The 19967-nt window shown below is 39.1% G+C and overlaps 1 protein-coding gene across 2 annotated transcripts in view; it reads right to left on the bottom strand.

The window, feature by feature from the left end:
• Positions 1–5837: 5837 nt before the first annotated feature.
• LOC129247162 (ATP-binding cassette sub-family G member 1) overlaps positions 5838–19967 on the bottom strand; it is a 76202-nt gene continuing 62072 nt past the window's right edge. Inside the window, exons 3-9 of one of the 2 annotated variants that reach the window (XM_054886135.1) lie at positions 11466–11600; positions 10774–11185; positions 10195–10450; positions 9401–10123; positions 9155–9311; positions 7298–7564; positions 5838–7176 (exon numbers count right to left, since the gene is read on the bottom strand). In XM_054886135.1, coding sequence (XP_054742110.1) covers positions 6978–7176; positions 7298–7564; positions 9155–9311; positions 9401–10123; positions 10195–10450; positions 10774–11185; positions 11466–11600 — 2149 coding nt within the window. In that variant the 3' untranslated portion in view covers positions 5838–6977. Of the gene's footprint in view, positions 7177–7297; positions 7565–9154; positions 9312–9400; positions 10124–10194; positions 10451–10773; positions 11186–11465; positions 11604–19967 lie in introns of both variants that reach the window. The other variant, XM_054886134.1, reaches the window with a different exon arrangement.

The raw sequence follows: 19967 nt of genomic DNA, 5'->3' as shown, positions 1-19967 counted from the left end.
ACACAACCGAAAGAAATGAACTTAAATGCTACAATTGCGGGGCGAAAGGCCACAAAAGCGTTAATTGTGAGAGTAGAGAAAAGGGGAAAAAGTGTTTTCGGTGCAATGAGTATGGCCATATTGCTAAAAATTGCACAAACAATAAGAGTTTAAACAAAGACGCTCAGCGAAACACACGACTTATTACAGGAAAACGAAGCATAATGAACAAAGATTTAATAATGAATGATAAACAATTAATAGCATTATTTGATACCGGGAGTAAGTTTAACCTCATTACTGAGAGTGTGTATAATGTGTTGAATAAACCTTATTTAAAGGAATGTAATATTTCACTATATGGCTTCGGTGAGTGTGACAATAAAAATGCAGTAAAGCCAATGGGTACGTTGAAATATAAAATTGAGATAGACGGCGAAATATATGAATTAGAATTTTTGGTTGTACCTTCGAAATTCCTGGATTGTGAAGTGAAGTGCTTACGCTGAAGTGAAGATAGATCGTGAAGGGTTGCATATCAAAAAAGTAGAAAATGGCAGTGATGATAATTCAAGGTTTTTTATGATGAAAATTGACATAGCTGCGGACGAAAAAGAAATTGATATCGGTGAAATGGCCCAAATAGGATCAAAACAAAAGGTGCGCGACATGGTAAAAACTTATCAACCAAATAAACAAAAATTTACAAATGTTCAAATGAAAATTATTTTAAAAGATGAGTCGCCAATATTTTCGAGGCCGCGACGCTTACCTATAGCTGAAAAACTCATTGTAGACAGTCAGGTGGAACAGTGGTTAAGTGATGGCAAAATAAAAGCCTCGGATTCTGAATTTTGTAGTCCGGCTGTGTTGGTAAAGAAGCTGATGGTACGCCAAGACTGTGTATCGATTTTCGAAGACTAAATAAAGTGATGATAAAAGATCATTTTCCTTTACCTTTAATTGAAGATCAACTTGACCAATTACAAAATGCTAAAATTTTTTCTACAATTGACTTACGAAACGGGTTTTTCCATGTGCCCATAGCCGAGTCTAGTCGTAAATACACAGCTTTCGTAACACACAACGGTCAGTATCAATTTTTGAAAGTGCCTTTCGGGTTGTCGAATTCTCCGAGTGTTTTCCAGAGGCATATAAATGCAATTTTTAGAGACTTGGTGCGTAGAGGCACCGCGTTACTTTATATGGACGATGTGATTATCCCTGCTCAAAACGAAGAAAGTGCTTTAAAAAATTTAGAAGAAGTAATGCAAGTTTGCAAGGACTATGGACTCGATATAAATTTTAAGAAGTGTCAATTTTTAAAAACAAAAGTAGAATTTTTAGGGCATGTTGTAGAAAATCAAAAGCTATCGCCATCGCCAGAGAAAATTGAAGCTGTAACAAAATACAAAATACCACAAAATTTGAATCAATTACAGGGGTTTTTGGGCCTTGCGGGATATTTTCGAAAATTTGTTAGAAATTTCTCGGTGATAGCAAAACCGCTCAGTGACTTAACGAAGCAAAATGTAAAATTCGAAATGAAAGACAGAGAAATCGAATCGTTTCAAACACTAAAAAAATGTCTAAGCGAAAAACCGGTTCTAAGCATTTTTAATCAAAAGTTTCAAACTGAAGTTCATACTGATGCCTCTATCGACGGTTATGGAGCTGTGTTACTACAAAAATTGCCTGAAGATGGCCATCTGCATCCTATTTACTATATGAGTAAGAAGACAACCGAGGCTGAAAGAAAGTACACGAGCTATGAGTTGGAAGTTTTGGCAGTTATAGAGGCTTTAAAAAAGTTTCGCGTTTATCTACTAGGTCTGCATTTCAAGTTAGTAACCGACTGCAATGCCTTCACTAAGACGTTAGACAAAAAAGACCTATGCACCAGAGTCGCTAGATGGATATTGTTCCTCCAAGAATACGACTATGAAGTAGAGCATCGAGCTAGCACCCAGATGAGACACGTTGATGCCCTTAGCCGTTACGCAGTTTTTTCTATAAACGATGATTCTTTGGTTAAATTGCGATGCGCGCAACTTCAAGATGATGAACTCAAAGTTATTTTAGATGTTCTTCGCGAAAAAACCATTTTCAACGACTATTTTACGAAAGGTGGCATTTTGTACAAGCTTGTAGGTGACGACGAATTAATTGTTGTGCCCACCAACATGCAAAGGGAAATTATAAGAAAAGCACATGATAATGGTCATTTTGCAGTGAAGAAAACTATGGAGTTGATAACCAAAGATTACTATATACCAAAAGTCGAAGAAAAGATACAACGTCACATTGCCAACTGCATACCTTGCATTATTTCAAACAGAAAACTAGGTAAACAGGAAGGTGAGCTACATATATTACAGAAAGGTGAAATACCACTCCAAACGTACCATGTCGACTTCCTTGGCCCATTGGAATCGACAAGCAAGCTTTACAAACATATATTTGCAGTGATTGATGGATTCACAAAATTTTGTTGGCTGTATCCAACTAAAACGACATCAGCGAAAGAGGTAATTAAAAGGTTACACATCCAGAACGCGATATTTGGTAACCCAGTCCATATAATCTCTGATCGGGCCGCAGCTTTTACATCTGATGACTTTCAAAACTACTGCGAAGCTGAAGGTATAAAACATCACACAATAACCACAGGGTTACCTCGTGCGAATGGACAGATCGAACGGTTAAATGCGGTAATTAGCTCCGTATTGGCAAAATTGAGTGCAGACGACCCATCCAAATGGTACAAGCACGTCGAAAAAGTACAACAAGCTATAAACTCAACATACACAAGGAGTACAAAAACAACGCCTTTTGAATTGATGATAGGGGTAAAAATGCGAAAGAAAGAAGACATACAATTAAAGCAACTCATCGAAGATGAAATGATTTTACATTTTCAAGACGAGAGAAACGAGCTAAGACAGAATGCGAAAAGGGAGATCCCGAAACTGCAAGCAGAAAACAGAAAATCGTATAACCGTAAACGAAAACCAGCATCGTTATATAACCGCGGGGACCTGGTGGCCATAAAAAGAACTCAGTTCGGGGTAGGTCTTAAGCTGAAACCAAAATATCTCGGACCATACGAAGTAAGAAGCATCAAATCAAATGGCACGTACGATGTATTAAAAATCGGCTTGGGTGACGGGCCAAAAACGACAACTACATGCGCTGAATATATGAAGCCATGGTCAATATCTTCAGATGATGATAGCATCGCATTCGGGCCGAACGCGCAGCAGGATGGCCGAGTTGTGGGAATGGTTGACAACAACCCTGGTTGACAACAACGGCGAACGAGGCACTTGTGTTTCAACTGGCGTAGAAGGCGGTTCCTTAATAAAATTTATCAATTCCTCAATCAAATTTATAAAAAACTCACATTGTAAATTTAAATAAAACGTTCAAACCTATATAAATATAATAAAATATAGCTTAAAAAAACTAAAAAACACGCTTTTATTGCTAATCGAACTAAAAAGTAGAAAATAAATTTTAATGACAAAGGGACCTATAATGAAGTAATAGCAAATCGAAGGATCAGTCATAGTCAACTACCTCAGAACAGAATTATAACAAAAATTAAGATACAAATAGAGTAATTCAAATTAGAGTTAAAAGCGTGGGATGCTTGATATAGTAAATATTACAATCATTCTATTGGCAACTACCTATGTACGGAGGGTTATGAAAGTGAAGCAAAATGCATCCCACGCTTTTAACTCTAATTTGAATTACTCTATTTGTATCTTAATTTTTGTTATAATTCTGTTCTGAGGTAGTTGACTATGACTGATCCTTCGATTTGCTATTACTTCATTATGGGTCCCTTTGTCATTAAAATTTACTTTCTACTTTTTAGTTCGATTAGCAATAAAAGCGTGTTTTTTAGTTTTTTTAAGCTATATTTTATTTTCTACTTTTTAGTTCGATTAGCAATAAAATCGTGTTTTTTAGTTTTTTTTTAACTATTTTTTATTTTTAGTATATGTAGGTGTTTACGAATAATATTCTATTACACAACCGCACACTAAATACTAACCTCAATAGTGGTGTGGAAACTAAAAATTCCCAATTTTTGTTTAAAAAAACACCCAATTCATGTTTCTACCGGTATGACAATATTGGCAAATGTTATAAAAAATGCACATTTTTAAGCGCTCTCACGAGAAAAAGAGTTTCCCATCTAGTCATCTATGTTGTGTGTTCCGAGTCGATCAGATTTCATACATACAACTCGAGCTAATAAAAGTGTGTTAAAAAAATAAAATATTAATCCTGGCAATCCTAATAAGGATAATGGAAAATTTATCTCACATGTCTCACACTGCTCTCGTTCTTCGTGACTATTTCGCCAAAAATTCCACGCATATCGTTCCGCAACCACCGTATTCGCCTGATTTGGCTCCGTGTGACTTCTGGCTATTCCCAAAACTCAAGAGACCACTACCGGAAATGGACTATTTGGCATGTTTCGGGGATTGGAAAACCCGTTGGCATAAGTGTATTTCATCGAGAGGGCATTATTTTGAAGGGGATGAAATTGATTTACAAGAATAAATGACGATTTTTCATTTTACAACCAAATTCACCTTACTTTTTGCCCACAGTAAAAAAAAGAAAATATTAATCCTGGCAATCCTAATAAGGATAATGGAAAACTTTTATCAGATTATTGTATTGTCATCGGTCCTTGATAGGTGTGCAAAATTTCAAGTCGATCAGATGTTTAGAAGCCAGTGAAAATTAAGCTCAAAGATTCCGTTACATACATACATACATACATACATACATACATACATACATACATACATACATGCATACATACATACAAACCCGTCCTAATAAAAGTGTGTTAAAAAATAATTGAGCTTATTTAAGAAAATATTTTTGGAGAAGGTTGCCACATTGTTGAAAGACTTAATTCAATTTAATAAATAAACTAACGGAAGTGACACCATATGGGTGTCAATCGAAAGTGGGGTGAAAAATCTTGTATTTTGAATACATGTTTGAACGAGGCTGCCACCTGATAAAAAACTAAATTCAGTAATATTAGCATACTAATGACTACTTTTCGGACATTCACAAAGTTACTCAAAGCTTTCCATGTTTCCATTACAAAATACAAATGTTTCATACTCCTAATCTGTTACTAGTGCCTCAGCTGATAATCTGCTACGACATTACGCAAATATTTTGTATGCTATTTGAAAGAGTTAGGCGAAATATGGAAACTTTTATCTAATATAATTAAATACTGATTAATTAATAGTAGTTGGAAGAATGTGAATTAATAAGGAATTTTAACTTAATTGCAAATATTTTGAGAGCTTTCGCTGAGAAATTTTAATCAGGCTTGTGAAGTGTGGTTTTTGTATAACACAGCGGGTTGTTGTCAATACGATAGTTATTCTTCACCTGTCTTTTGGGTGGTGTTTCTGCTGCCTCCCTGAAGTTCTGATTGGCGAAAGTGATGCTTTCTCTAATGTGCCACCAGAAAGTTCTTACGAGCAGCATTGCTTCGTTGTGTCTTTCGTTCTATGCTTTTGAGTACTTTTTCTTTAGAATTTGCTCTGAAAAAAGCAGTTTTTTTACGAGGCCCTCACGGATTTATCAAGTAGCTCAGGATGGCCGACACAGAGTGAAAATTAGACATCTTACGTCACCTTCAATCATTGCTTTATGCAATTCGCCTAGCCAAGAATACTCACCTGCATTCCAATGGTTACGGCACCCAATTTGTTGTATTTTTTTATTTCATTCGATTGCGTTGAAATTTGGGTGTGTGGCTTCTACGGAGTGAAATAAAATGCCGAGTTCTTGATAATACATTTTTAATAATAGAGTACAATACATACCTACATCTGCATTTGATTGATACAAATTCTCGTAACATAGCATTCATAATATTTTGTAGCATTAATTTTTATATAAATTATAGCGCATGAATGCCATCATATTGTTACACAAATATGTATAACGGGAATTGGTGTGATTACAATATTTATTTATTACTATTGCATTCGATATGCATAAATGTAGCCTTAATTATTTCTAACTTAGTGAGTAATTTATTTACTTGAAGTGGTTTCATTAATTTACCTATGAAACTAGAATACTACATCACAGTAATTTTCAAAAAACAAACAAAAACACGCTATTACTCGGGTAATGGTAACATTTTTAGGTTATGGTTATTCAGCAGTTAGTTCTGAGCTCTGTAGCAAATATTTAAATACAACAGATATTTCACAAATATCCCAATTATCTAATTGCAATTTATGGAAAACAATCGAACAAACCTACGCGCGTTTATTCACTGCTGGTGTTCTTCGCTACTTACATCTGTCTGGATTATTAAATTAGCTATTAATAGAGCGCGGAAATGAAGAGCAGTGGTTTAAAAGTGTTTGTTTATTTTAGCGTTAAGCGCCAGGAAACGGAAATTGTGCTGTTTTGTTTTTACTTTCTAATCGCTGAATTTGTGTTTTGTCGCCTTGCAAAGTGATGCTTTCAAAATTTTACCACATAAAATTATTATTAAAATAGTGTTGACATAAAATATGTATATTAAATTAAAAAAAAGTTTCTTTAAAATGGAAATACGAGTATGTATGTATATATTTAAAATACATTTTGTATTTTATGTGTGATTTCTAAGTATATTTACAAATGGGGTGTCTCTCGCATGGCCGGCCAACCTGACCAACGGCCTGACACCTTAACAACTCGTTTTGCATCACAAATATCAAAACAAAAACAACATTCTTTAAACAAAAAATATTCAACAGGAAACTAAATCGTATCACCAGCAGATATAGCCAACATTTCAATTACTACGAGTGCATAAAATGTATAAAAATGCCGCCTGGTATGTGCTTAATATTTTCAGTTGTTGTTGTTGGGTTTTTTAATATTATATTTTGTGTATGTTTCTTTATTGCTTTTTGCTAAGCTTACTGGACATTCGAATATCACGCCTTGGGGCAGCGGACGTAGCGCAGCACCGCATAGCCGAGTCCACGGAATACCATGAAGAACATTATCAAGACGAGCGTGTTCAGCCAGAGTGGTGCTGTTGAGTTTTGTGCCTTGAGAATTTCCTCGTATGGAATGAACATCGATGTGGTGTCGTTTGTTTTGCAAATTTCGAAGCTGCTAGGATTGCCACACCTACGGCGGAAAAGCAAACTCGATTATTAAATATCAAAATCAGGTTTTTTACTATTTTGAAATTATTGTATGCAGGTGTGTAAGCGTGCAGCATTTTACGCATTTGTAGCACTTTACGCACCTTATCGCTGGTCCCTCGCGAAATTCCAAAATCTGCATATTTTGATAGGCGTAGTGTATCATCGAGGTGTAGCGGATCCAGCTCAGTCCATCTGGAATGCGTGTCGATAAATAGCCGCCGAATAGTTGTGTCGCCAGCGTGTAGAGTGCGCTTAGCGTGATGCTGACATTCATATCCATGCAACACGCACCGATGAAGAAGCCCACGCTTTGCGCCACGATTGTGTTCAGCAGCAGAAAGACCAGCATCAAGAAGAAGAGCTTAAAGCTGCAAAATAATTAAACATCAGTTGTAGTTTTCGGAAGACATTTTTTGAAAGAAATAACATGGATGTGGAGTGTGGAGCGCTACGCATAAAACGTGATTAATTAATTAACTGGTTATTCAACATTTTAATTATTCAATCGTCAAATTGCTCGAATAATTCAACTTTATAGGGAGTACAAATGGGGGGATTTTACAGGCAACTTTTTTTTCTTTGAGAAACCCTGTGTTAGTTTAGGAAACCTTAGCGAGTGGCTTCGAACACGATTATTATTAATACAATGCGTGGATAATAAAATTAATATTACAAAGCTTTTGGAATGCTAGGAGCATTACATTGAGTATTGTGTCGCGTTTTGACTCCATTTCACTTTTTTTTGTTGGGACAATACAGCACTCAGACAACTTACTATATGGACTATTGTACTGCACTCGGGTTCCCTTTTTAATTTTCTTTAAATCTATCCGACCTCCGAAGAAATCTGAGTAGATCTTGTGGTGCTAAGTAGCCACGGTGGTCGCTTTTCTTTTACTTACTAAATAACAATAACGGCGGCCTCTGTAGCCGAATGGGTTGTTGCGTGACTACCATCGGAGGTGCACAGGTTAGAATCTCCTTGGAACACCATATAATAGAAAAGAGATTTTCTAGCAGCGGTCGCCACTCGACAAAAAACCACCAGTATTTCTGCTTTGAAAAAGCTCCTCGTAAAAACCATTTGCCCTTCGGAATCGGTTTAAACCTGTAGGTCCCCACATTTGTAGAACAACATCAAGACGCACACCACAAATAGGAGGAGGAGCTCGGCTTGGCACCCAATAAAGAGTGTAAGCGCCAACTGCTCTAATAATTACCCTTGGATTTAATCATAACTTTGGATAAAGTTATTAATCACATATTGAAAGCACTACCCATCGAATCCTTCACCTATTTTTTATTTTACATTTTTTTTTGGTTTTTGTTTTTGAGTAGTAAAATCATTTATTCATGACAGGATTGATTAACTGAGCAATTGATTGCTAAACATGTTCGAATAATCGCGTGTATATATTATTTTTATATATTTGACCGCATATTTTCTTCTTCTCCTTGATTGGCGCGGTAACCTCTTAAGCGATTTTAGCCGAGTTTAATAAAGCGCGCCAGTCGTTCCCTTCTCGTGCTAACCGGCGGCAGTTGGAGACACCAAGTAAAGCCAAGTTCTTCTCCACCACCTGATCTATCCAACGCAGAGGAGGCCACCAGCTGGTAGAGCATTGAATACTTTCAGAACCGAAGGGTTTGTGCCTAATCGGACGACATGACGCATCCAACGAAGCCAATGAATGCATAGATTTAGTTCTAGAAATTTCCTCACATTGTATAGAAATTTAAAAAATGCACTACTGAAAAGGTCGTAGTTTCGCGGAGACAATTCGAAATTCTCGTAATTTGCTAACGCGCTAATATGAATGGTACACCAAAGTCAGGTGATTTGCTGTCGTTTGATATGTTTTTTTTTTTTGGGATTTTCGAAAATGACAGTGAATGCCAATAATACAAGGACCAGAACATGATTCGAAAACTGAACTTTTCAAATAAATTTCTCTCACCTGGTGCAGCCCAGCATTGGATAGGATATCATGAGGTAGACAGTCGGCAGCGTCACAACCAAAGGCAACTCGCCAAACATTTTCGCCAAGTAATAAGCAGACAGCCTATACGCGCCAGACCGACGCTCCTTACTAATAACTTCACGTTCGGCAGGGACTAGAAAACAAAAGCAAAACATAATTTCCTTCTTCCAAACTCAGAAAATTAGTATCAGTAAGAAAGTGATTTGTGGATTTGTGACTCACATGAATTTAAAGCACCAAAAAGCGCAAACAGCATCCAGTATGTCTGCGAAAAGAACATCCAGCCTTGCAGGTCGTGTAGGAACTCTTCTGTACGGGGTATTTGAAACCATATGGAGCCAGCCATCAGTGCTAGGCCAATCGTTTGAAACCAATTCAATTTGGACAGCATGCGTGGCCTGGCCTCTTTGAAGTTGCGACTGGACAGCACACAGAACTGCGTGTGAAAGCTCGTTGGATAGTCGAGCCAATCGCTGTCACCACAACTCTCATAGCGGTGGCAGTCACTGGAAGTAGCACTGGAATTGGATTGGGAATCGTGGCCGTACCACAGCTGTTGCGACGCTTCTTCATTTGAGTGCTGATGGTCGCTTATGATTAGCATGGCATCGTGGTTGATATGGTTGTTGTGGTTGTTGTGTATTTCCTTGTAATAATTGTTGATAATATCGTTGATGAGCGCGTCGTGTTTGTGTGACTTCTCGTTGATGATCTCGGTGGTTGTGGTGGCGGGGGTGGAGTTGTTGGCTGCGATATGTGTAATTGTGTTGGCAGCATCGCCATTGTGACGTAAGTGTAGTTGGTGGTTATTGGAGTGGTGCTGTTGGTTATGCTGATTGTTCGTATTCACCGTAATACAGTTTCTGTTCAAGTAGTTCCCGTGCGATTCCTTGGCGGCTATGAAAAGTTTTTCGCGGATTTTAGGGTATGACTTGAGTTGTTCCACTGTGAAGTAGAAATTATTAGTATTCAATTTGTAAGCACTTTCAAATAAATTCCCATCACTTATTACTTACAGACGAAATCAGCGGGATTGTAGTGTGGTTTGATGGCAACTCCGATACTCTCGAAATACGTATAAATATTATTCACCTCGCCAAAGTATGCAGTGCGGCCGTTGTAGAGCAGCAGCAGCTTGTCAAACATGTGGAACATTTGGGAGGAAGGCTGATGAACAGTGATCACCACAGTCTTTTGCTCTTGCACAGCATAACGCTTGAGAAATTTCATGAGCGATATGGCAGAATGACTGTCAAGGCCGGATGTTGGCTCCTGCAATAAGCGCCAAATTTTAAATTAAGAGCGGAAGCGACAAATGTATATAAGAGCAAGCCAAAACCAAATACCGAATACATTGCTCTTAGGCGTCCGCTGCATATGCAGAGTACAAAAGTCTATAAATAAAAGCAACTCTGCTTCTCTCAGCGTAATTGAATGTGTGTGTAGGCATTTGCTTCCCATTTGTTATTTGAGTTTGTTTTGATTTCTCTTCCCATAATAATTATATGCGTATGAATGTAGGTACATATAATATATCCAAGTAACATACACATGCTTGCATGTACATATGTATGTGTATGCATATTTATACTCACATCTAATAGCATCAACAACGGGTTTGTTAACAACTCGCATGCGATATTGGCACGTTTCTTCTCACCACCCGACAATCCCCGATTCAGGTAGTCGCCAAATTTCGTGTGTTGACAAAATGTTAGCTCCAGAGCTTCCAGTATACGATCAACTAATTTGATTTTCTCCGTTTTCGACATTTTCTCTGGCAGACGCAACAGGGCCGTGTACATAACAGTCTCTCTGAGGGTTAGACCAGAGAAGAATATCTCCTCTTGCAGCACATAGCAGATCTTACGGCGCCACTTTTTCGAGAGCGGCTCGCGATTTAGGTAAACGCCGCCGCTGTCAAAGCGTCGCTGCCCGCTGAGGCAGTCGAGCAATGTGGTCTTCCCACTACCAGATGGGCCCATTACGGCTAAAACTTCGCCGGGGCTGCACAGCGTAAAAGAGGCCAGGCCAAATGCATAACATCACCAAGAAAACAAAAACACAAGCGCAATGCAAAATGCAGTCAAATCGTGGAATGGTGTATGGGGGTATTGGTGTGGATATGGAGAACGTAGAACGAAGTACGAAGGACGGAGCAATAGAGGAATGTGGAAATAAAAATATAAAAGCGTAGAAAGAAGAAAGAAAAATAGAAAAAAAAGCATGAAAATTATTGTGTGCGTGAAGGTAAAATGTGGCAGTATGTTTGTAGTTCAGTTGTTACCTTACTAAGCCACTCACATCGGAGAGAATCTGACGTTCGTTGTGGAGCACGTTTAGATTCTGGAATGACAACTGCAACGTACGATGGTGCGGTTCCGTGTCGGATATGAAAGGAAATGCGGACATTGCGGGATCGCTGCTGAAATGATAGAAAGCATAACAAGAAAATGAAATTAAAAATAATTAGGAAATATGTGGAAAATTCAAATTTATGTATTTGCGTTAAAAAATATGTACATATATGTATGTATGTATGGGTACATGTTCATTTGTTTCTTTAATTAAGGAAGTTGGGACCAGAGAAATACTCTGAACCCATGAAGGGAGCACAATAAATATTTCAAGTCGCAGGGCTAAGTGCCATAAATAATAATAATAATAGAAAAATTGTTGGAATTAATTTTTTTAATTATAATCTGGTAGATAATTTCATATTATTTTTTTTTTGTATATTATATCCGGAATATGTCAGCCGCGGCTACGAGTTGCATGCATCTATCAGTTCAATTTTCGCCTACTTTTTCCAATAAATCTGCCCGGTTGGCGTCTATGGTAGCTTGAATATTGCAATGAATCGACGGCTAAGCGCGCTGTATGGAAAGTTGCGCCGCCCTTTTGTCGATGTTTTGCTGATTCTTTTTTGGAAACAAGAATTCAGTCAGCATATCTCGATAGCGCACGCGATTCACCATAACGACAGCTCCATCCTCATTTCCAAAGAAATAAGGGCAGATGATGTCGCCAGCATGTAAACCGTGACTAAAATGGACGAAGTGCTCTAAGAACTTTTCGAACAGGTTTTTATTTTTTTTCCCCAAAGTAAATTTTCACAATTTGGAAATGTTGCTCTGGCGGTAAACAATTCATGATGACTTGCCAAACCTCACTGAACAGAAATGTCAACATATACTATAAAATGTATTCATAGCACGAATGCACACACATATAAATATGCAGTTGAATTTGAATTTGAAAAGGTCGAGCCAAGGAGCACCAGGAGATTTGGTGGCTCCTAAAACACTCAGGCTAAAGAGCCCATCGTATTTAAAGCTCTGGAAAGGGGCTCAGATTCTTTGGCAAATCTGTAAATATCCTCCAGTTTTAGAGAACGAATATTACTCATTCTCATGACATCGGAACCGAATACTCGTAGCCTTGCTCTAGCAAAGGCAGGATACTCACAGAGAAAGTGTTCAGTGCTATCCGACTCCTCCAAACATGACAGGCATACCGGGTTCTCGATGATTCCAATGGTGGTCATATGCTGACCCCATGGGCTGTGTCCTGTAATGATGCCGACCATCCACCGAATATCTTTCCTTCCAAGTTTTAGTAGAAAGTTTGACAGTTTTCTGTTCGGACTTGTCACAAAACTTTGCAGTTCTGCAGCGTTCCAGACCGGACCATCGCTCTTTATGTAGATTGCCTACATAATCGCTGATCCAATTCTTGATTCCTGCGGGACTGATTCCGATTATTGGCTGTGGCCCCTGTGGGGGCACTGCTGATCCACGCTTGGCCAATTCGTCGGCAATTTCGTTTCCTTGAACACCGGAGTGTCCCGGAACCCATATAAGTACAAGCCTGTTTTGTCTTGCGACAGAATTAAGCTTCTTCTTACATTCTTGAACAATCTTTGAGGTTTGCTTCGTGTTCTCCAGGGCCTTCAATGCAGCCTGACTGTCACTGAAGACTCCAATCTGTTTCCCGCTCCATCTCCTCTCGATTATCCATTCGGCTACTTTTAGGATGGCAAAAACTTCTGTTTGGAAAACAGTTGCCATTCCCCCCATAGCATAGTGATACTTATTACTATCGTTTAAGTACCATCCGGCTCCAGACCCTATTTCATTCTTGGACCCATCGGTAAAGAAAATATCCGTCAAACCTCCCTGCATGCATTCTGGATTGCTCCATTGCTCATTTCCATTGAAATCTGACATCAAATTTCCTTCTAAATGAAACTGTGGGTATCCGGTCATCTTTAGGTGCTAAAAACAGTGGATACTGCTCCGACAGCAACTTAAAGATTTCTCTGTGTCCCGAAGTTTCATCTTCGTGCCAGAAACCATATTTATGGAGTCTACACATTGCTTTTATTGCTTCCTGTTGTATCTTAAGATCCAGGGGGAGCAAATTAAGTATATCATTTAGGGCATCACCAGAGGCTGTACTCATGGCACCCGTGATGCATAAACATACACTTCTTTGCAGCCTGTATAGTTCCCGGATTGTGGACTTAACCATGCTCCCTCGCCACCAGAGCACAGAAGCGTAAGTGATGATTGGTCTGATAAGTGTTGTGTATATCCATAGGACCACAGCAGGTTTCAGACCCCAGGTTTTGCCAAAGGCTCTACGGTATTGCTGAAAAATCTTCACCTTCAGTGAAACGTGTGTCTCCCAAGTCAGCTTCTTATCCAAGATTACTCCTAGATATTTAACTTCGTTGGAATGACCAAGTGTCACACCTTTCACACCAATTTCCGTTTTCTTGTAAACAAGTCTATGGTTGTTTTGTTCGGATTAACGGAAAGACCTTGTCTCATGCACCAGTCATCGATTATGTCAAGAATCCTCTGCAAAGCCTCCTTAAGGATTTATCCGATGTTAGCGCACAGACGTCGTCCGCATATGCTTGGACGTGAAAGCCGAGTTCCTGCATCTCCACTAATAGAGAGTCTACGACGAAGCACTACAGCAGCGGAGAAAGAACACCCCCTTGGGGACATCCTTCCTTGGCCCTGACTGTGATTTGTTCGTCACTGCTCCCACCAGCGGTTAACAGCCTCTCAGAGAGCATGGAATATATCCATTTTATAATGGCTTGATTAACTCCATGCCTGATTGGTCCAAAACTTTTTGAAGAATAGTCATCTTTTCCTGGTTTCGGAATAAATACTACTCTTACGCGTCGCCATTGCGATGGTATATAACCAAATGCAAGACAGGCTGTGAAGATCCTTTTCAGGGCCTCAATCAGCCTGTCTCCTCCTTTTTTAAGCATTGCTGGATATATTCCGTCAGGTCCAGGGGACTTAAAGTTCTCAAAGGAAGATAAGGAAAACCTTATCGATTCCCTTGTCACTATCCGACTAGCAATATACCAGCTGTACCTAGAGGTTCCACCGTTGCTACCGTTATTGTTCATGCCACTCTCTACTTCAGAGAGAGTTCTGCTACCCGGAAAATGGGTTTCGAGTAGAGCATTAAACGTTTCCGATTTGGAAATGGTGTATGAACCATCAGGTTTTCGAATGGAATCCAGCCTTACTGAGCGGTTTAAATGAAGGACCTTACAAAGTCTCGCTGTTTCCCTCATTTCTTCGACGTTACTGCAGAAATTTCTATAGGATTCAAGTTTGGCTTTCCGTACTTTTTTCTTATATTCTCTCTGTGTAAGTCGATGATTAGCCCAGTCGTCTTCTGTTTTGATCTTCAAGGCCTTATTAAGAAGTTTCCTGGACCGTACACGAAGCTTCGACAGTTCAGGGTTCCACCAAGGGACCGCTTCCCCCTGTCTGCTTTGCCTGAGTGGGCACAGTCCCTCAAAGCAATTGATTAAAGTACCTTCTAATTTCTTAGTAGCATCTTCAATCATTTCTGCTGATTTGAGTTTTTTCAGGTTTGGTAATCGCTCTGTTACAAGCTCACCATACCTGTCCCAGTCCACATTTCGAGGATTCCTACCATAAGGTATTGATATTGTGTCAATTCCCAGTCGGAATTCGATAAGACGATGATCAGAAAGAGAGCCCTCTTCCAAAACTCACCATCGGTTGATTTGATTTCCAACTGACCTATTGGTAAGTGTTAAATCAATCACCTCTTGTCTCCTTCTGGTCACAAAAGTTGGTTTGTTACCAGTGTTTTAAATGACCAAATCGGATGACAGGATAAAATCCAGTAACTTGAGACCTCTGGGGTTGCATTTGCTGCTTCCCCACACAATGTTCTGTGAATTTGCATCAAATCCCACTATTAGCCCCAGATTATTGGATTCTGCATACTTGACTACTTCTCTTAGCTCCCTCGAAGGAGGTGGCTGTAAAGAGTCGTAGGGTAGGTAGGCCGAAACTATGATAGCTTCGACACTGTTCCCACTTTTCAAGTACTTTATTTTTGCAGCAACGATATCTCCGGAGCATAGCTCTTTTAACATCGTGTGTTCGATCAACCTCGGCATGATAATACATGCTCGCGGTCTCACATTCCCTTCACAATGAAGTATTTGTCCCCACGACATAGCACCTAGACCACAGATACGCTTGTGACATACCCATGGTTCTTGTATAAGTATTATGTGTGGGTTTGTTTGCAGTTTTGTATGCCTACGGCACAAGGGAGCCGTAGACGCTTTGCTATGCTGCAGATTTAATCATATGCAGTATGCAAATATGCAAATATGCAGTTACTTAGCAGAGATTTTACATACACAAATGTATGTATGCATGTGGAGCTGCGCGCAAACCGAGCTACAGGCTACCGGATCTGTGACCCATTCGGGCAGCGTTCGAGCATCTTGCTGGTTATGTTGCTCGACGCGCGATGGTCAATCTGCTTCCACAGGGCATCTCTTTCCGCGAGCCATCCGTCACAACTAAAAAACGTGTGTTCGGTGTCATCGCTCGGTGCGTCGGAGTATATGCACTTGGGATTGCATGCCTTGCCCATGTGGTATAAGCATCACCGGAAGTATCCTGAGTTCCCAAATTTCCTTTGGACCCATTTGCCTATTGATCTCAGTCCATCATCCATTATCGTCGTCCATCTGCCATACGGTTCAGTGTCCCGTCGGCTTTGCCACCGCAACATGGTTTGGCTTCTCCATTCAGCTATGCTAGTAATGACGTGTTTGTTCTTGGAATCCCACGCATCCATTCGTTCCCGGGCCATGAGGTCGACGGGAAACTTCCCGCTCTTCGTTGTACAGCCTCTAGCTTGCTTTGCAGTTTGCGGCCGCCATGATTAGCCTTCCTGTTCACTGTGTTGGCCCACCGATGTTTGCCATTATGGAAAGGAAAGGTGAAGGACAGATAACAATGCGAATTCCACTATAGAACCAATAAAGAACGCAGGATCGCAGCTATCAACCTTAAAGTCATTATCTGATATTTCATTAAGAAATTTTGACATGGAATGCAAGGACTCTTCTGACCGATCGATAAAAGCTATGTATGTAGCAGCCATGGCTATGCGCTGACCCCACGCTCGCGTCTTAATCGAAATTCCATGTCAGTCTTTCTCCGCGACACACACACGGTTCATTACACTTCTTAATTACTTTTGTTTCGAGATAATTTCCAATTTCATATTTTTGGTTTTTCTAGTATTCATGTTTTTATTTATTTTCAATTCGAAGTCTCTTGGCTGGCTTTCATGTGCTTGCACGCACGCTGCTTTGGCATTTTTCATCGATATGTGGGGCAGTAATATGCATACATATGCCCAAGTATGTGTGTGTGTTCGCGTATGAGTGCATGATTTTTCTTCAAATAGCATCGGTGGAAGCTAATAACAACTGATCATTGAAGAAAAGCAGTGTCAACCAAAAAGAATAATTACGAGCAGATTCTTTTTATCTTTGTCCACTTTCTATGGACTTGCACACATACTCGTGCGCATACACATTTGTATATGCACCTATGAGTGTGTGATGGCGCGAGTGCATTTGTCCGATTGTTTGAACAAATTCTGACAGACTGACTTCTCAGTCACTAACTCACGCAGCCGCTGCGCTGGTTAGCTGCAGCAACGAACCGGTGCCACTGTCATTTTATTTTAGTTTTTCTGATCTTGCTCTGATTTCAGCGCCGTGGCGTACACTCACAAATGCACACCACCGCAAACGCATTACATGCAATGGTATCTGTAAATATTTTCATTTTGTTGCGTAGCTTTTATTCCTTTTCACGTTGTTGCTGCTGCTGCTGCTATTATTATTATACATATTATTATTGTTATTATCTTCATCACTTAGTGCGTATATATACACACGAGTGTGTGCGTGTGCACATGCGAGTTTTTCGGTTTTCCATGGCTTTTGTGTCGCCATTCTTGGCACTGCGCATATTGTTTGCTGTAGTTGTTGTAGTTATTGCGGCTGTCGCTCCTTCGATTTAATCGCATTAATACATTCACGCGATATCTGTTGAAATTAACATTTCTTCTTAATATGTATTAATTTTTTTATCACAGAACTTGGGTCATACTGCCCGCGGGGTCGTTGACTTCTTGTAAGGCAAGCTCCTACTCGGTTATTTACATATTTATTTACATTTACTTATATGTAATTATGTAAGTATATATACACACACCTACAATACATTATTCGTACAAATATTCGCGTTTCTCGAGTTGCTGATGTGCAGCTGACTTAAATATTCTGGGCCAACTGCCATAAATACAATATTCAAAAAATAATCAGCGAGTGGTTCGTTTTAGACGCAACGATTTTTTTCCACAAAAGACCAATGAAATTACCAACATTCGTCTCTTCTTTGGCCTTCTTTGTGGCATTTAGCGTTTAATTTCAATTCAATTCAATTTATTTATACAAATAGTACATAGTAAGACTAAGGTCTTTTAATTGTACTTCAACAATATTATAAAAAAAAAAACTGGAATGTTTTTAACTTACAAGTTTCTTAATCTAAATTTTACGCCAGTTCATTTACAATTCAATTCAATATATTTAGCTATAATAATAATAAAAAAAAAGAAGCAGTAGGAGAAGAAAAGAAGGATTTAGAAAAGAAAAAGAAAAAACAAAAGTAGTACGAGTAATTAAGGAATGTAAAGAGAAATGTAATGCGCTACTTTAATGCAATCAAACACTTTTAAAATAATTATAGACTTGTGCCCTGAAGTTAGATCTGTTAAGTCCAGCCTTCACAGTGTCGGGTAATGAGTTCCATACTTTAACAGCGTTAATGAAAAATAGTCTAGATGATGGTAGGTAATTAAATTTTGGAACGATGAATTTGTTGTGTCTGCGAGACCTTACTGGTATCAACTTCTCTGTCAGGTAGGGAGGAGACCTGAATAATATAAGTTTGCACAAAAATATGCAATTCCTAGCAGCTAAATAACTATTAAGGCAACAGCCTAATAGCTTTGATCTGAAGGCTGAGATATGGTCATATCTGCCAATCCCATATACATACCGCGTGGCGTTATTAAATGCCACATTAAGTTTATGGCAAGATGTGGAGTCGAGTTTGCTGTATACCACCTCAGAGTAGGTGATGAGAGGCATAATTAGCTGGAGAACTAATTTGCGCCTCGTTTTCTCTGGCGTGAATGTTGCGGAGACACTCAGCTTTCGCAATGTAGCGTAAATATTCCCCACTACCCTATTTATATGGTCAGCACAGGTAATTTTTGTGTTAAGAATAAACCCCAAATTTTTTACCTTATCCATAAAGGTAAGGGAACTTGTACCTATCCACAATTTAGGGATATTGTCAACATGCACAACACTATTACATATAGGTAAGACATATGACTTTGACGCGTTCAGACATAAAGAGTTATCATTAGCCCATGCAGAAATAGCAGACAAATCACTGTTTATTTTGAAACATAAATCTTCAACGAGACCAATACGACTGGACAAGTACAATTGTATATCATCAGCATACGCATGGACATTCACGTGCTGACAAACGGTAAAAACATCATTGACAAAAAGACTGAATAAAAGTGGACCAAGAATAGACCCTTGCGGAACACCAGTTTGTACGTATCTAGACTGAGATGTTAGTTTACCGGTCTTGACCTTCTGCGTTCTGTCACTAAGGTAGCTGGCCATGAGCTTCACCGCACTGTCTTTGAAGCCGAAATAGTGTTTAAGCTTCAAACATAATAATTTGTGATTCACTGAGTCAAATGCTTTAGAAAAGTCAAGTAAACAAAGTAGAGTCAAGTCTCCGTTGTCAAAACTAATTCTAATGTCGTCCATTATTTTAACCATTGCAGTCGAGCAACTGTGACTTTGTTTAAAGCCAGATTGTAGTGGAGAGAGTAGACGATTGTTCTGTACAAATGATGAAATTTGCATGACCATCAAGTTTTCGCAAACTTTGGAAAATGCGGGCAGTATGCTTATAGGTCTATAGTCACCAGCATAAATAGCATTTGTCTTTTTTGCGACTTGGAAAACTATGGCCTTTTTCCATGCTGCTGGGAAACATGAACTAGTCAAGCAATGGTTTATTATATGGGTAAGGGGTCCTATTATATGTTGTATGACTATACGGACGAATTTTAGCGAGATGCCATCATCGCCTACAGCATTAGACTTTATTTTGGATAAAGCTTTCAGGACATCAACCTCACTAACTGTCAAAAATTGAAACTGTTCTTTAAGAGTAACACAGAGTGAGGACTCTTTTAAAATAGGAGCACAATTTGTTTTCTTACCAACACTAATGAAGTAGTCATTAAGTTCATCAAGGTCAATCTCACATTCGGAACTCTCCTTGCCATGGATTTTAAATTT

Source organism: Anastrepha obliqua, chromosome 5 (assembly GCF_027943255.1).
Source record: "Anastrepha obliqua isolate idAnaObli1 chromosome 5, idAnaObli1_1.0, whole genome shotgun sequence".
Classification (NCBI taxonomy): domain Eukaryota; kingdom Metazoa; phylum Arthropoda; class Insecta; order Diptera; family Tephritidae; genus Anastrepha; species Anastrepha obliqua.
This window is presented reverse-complemented; position numbering and strand designations above follow the sequence as displayed.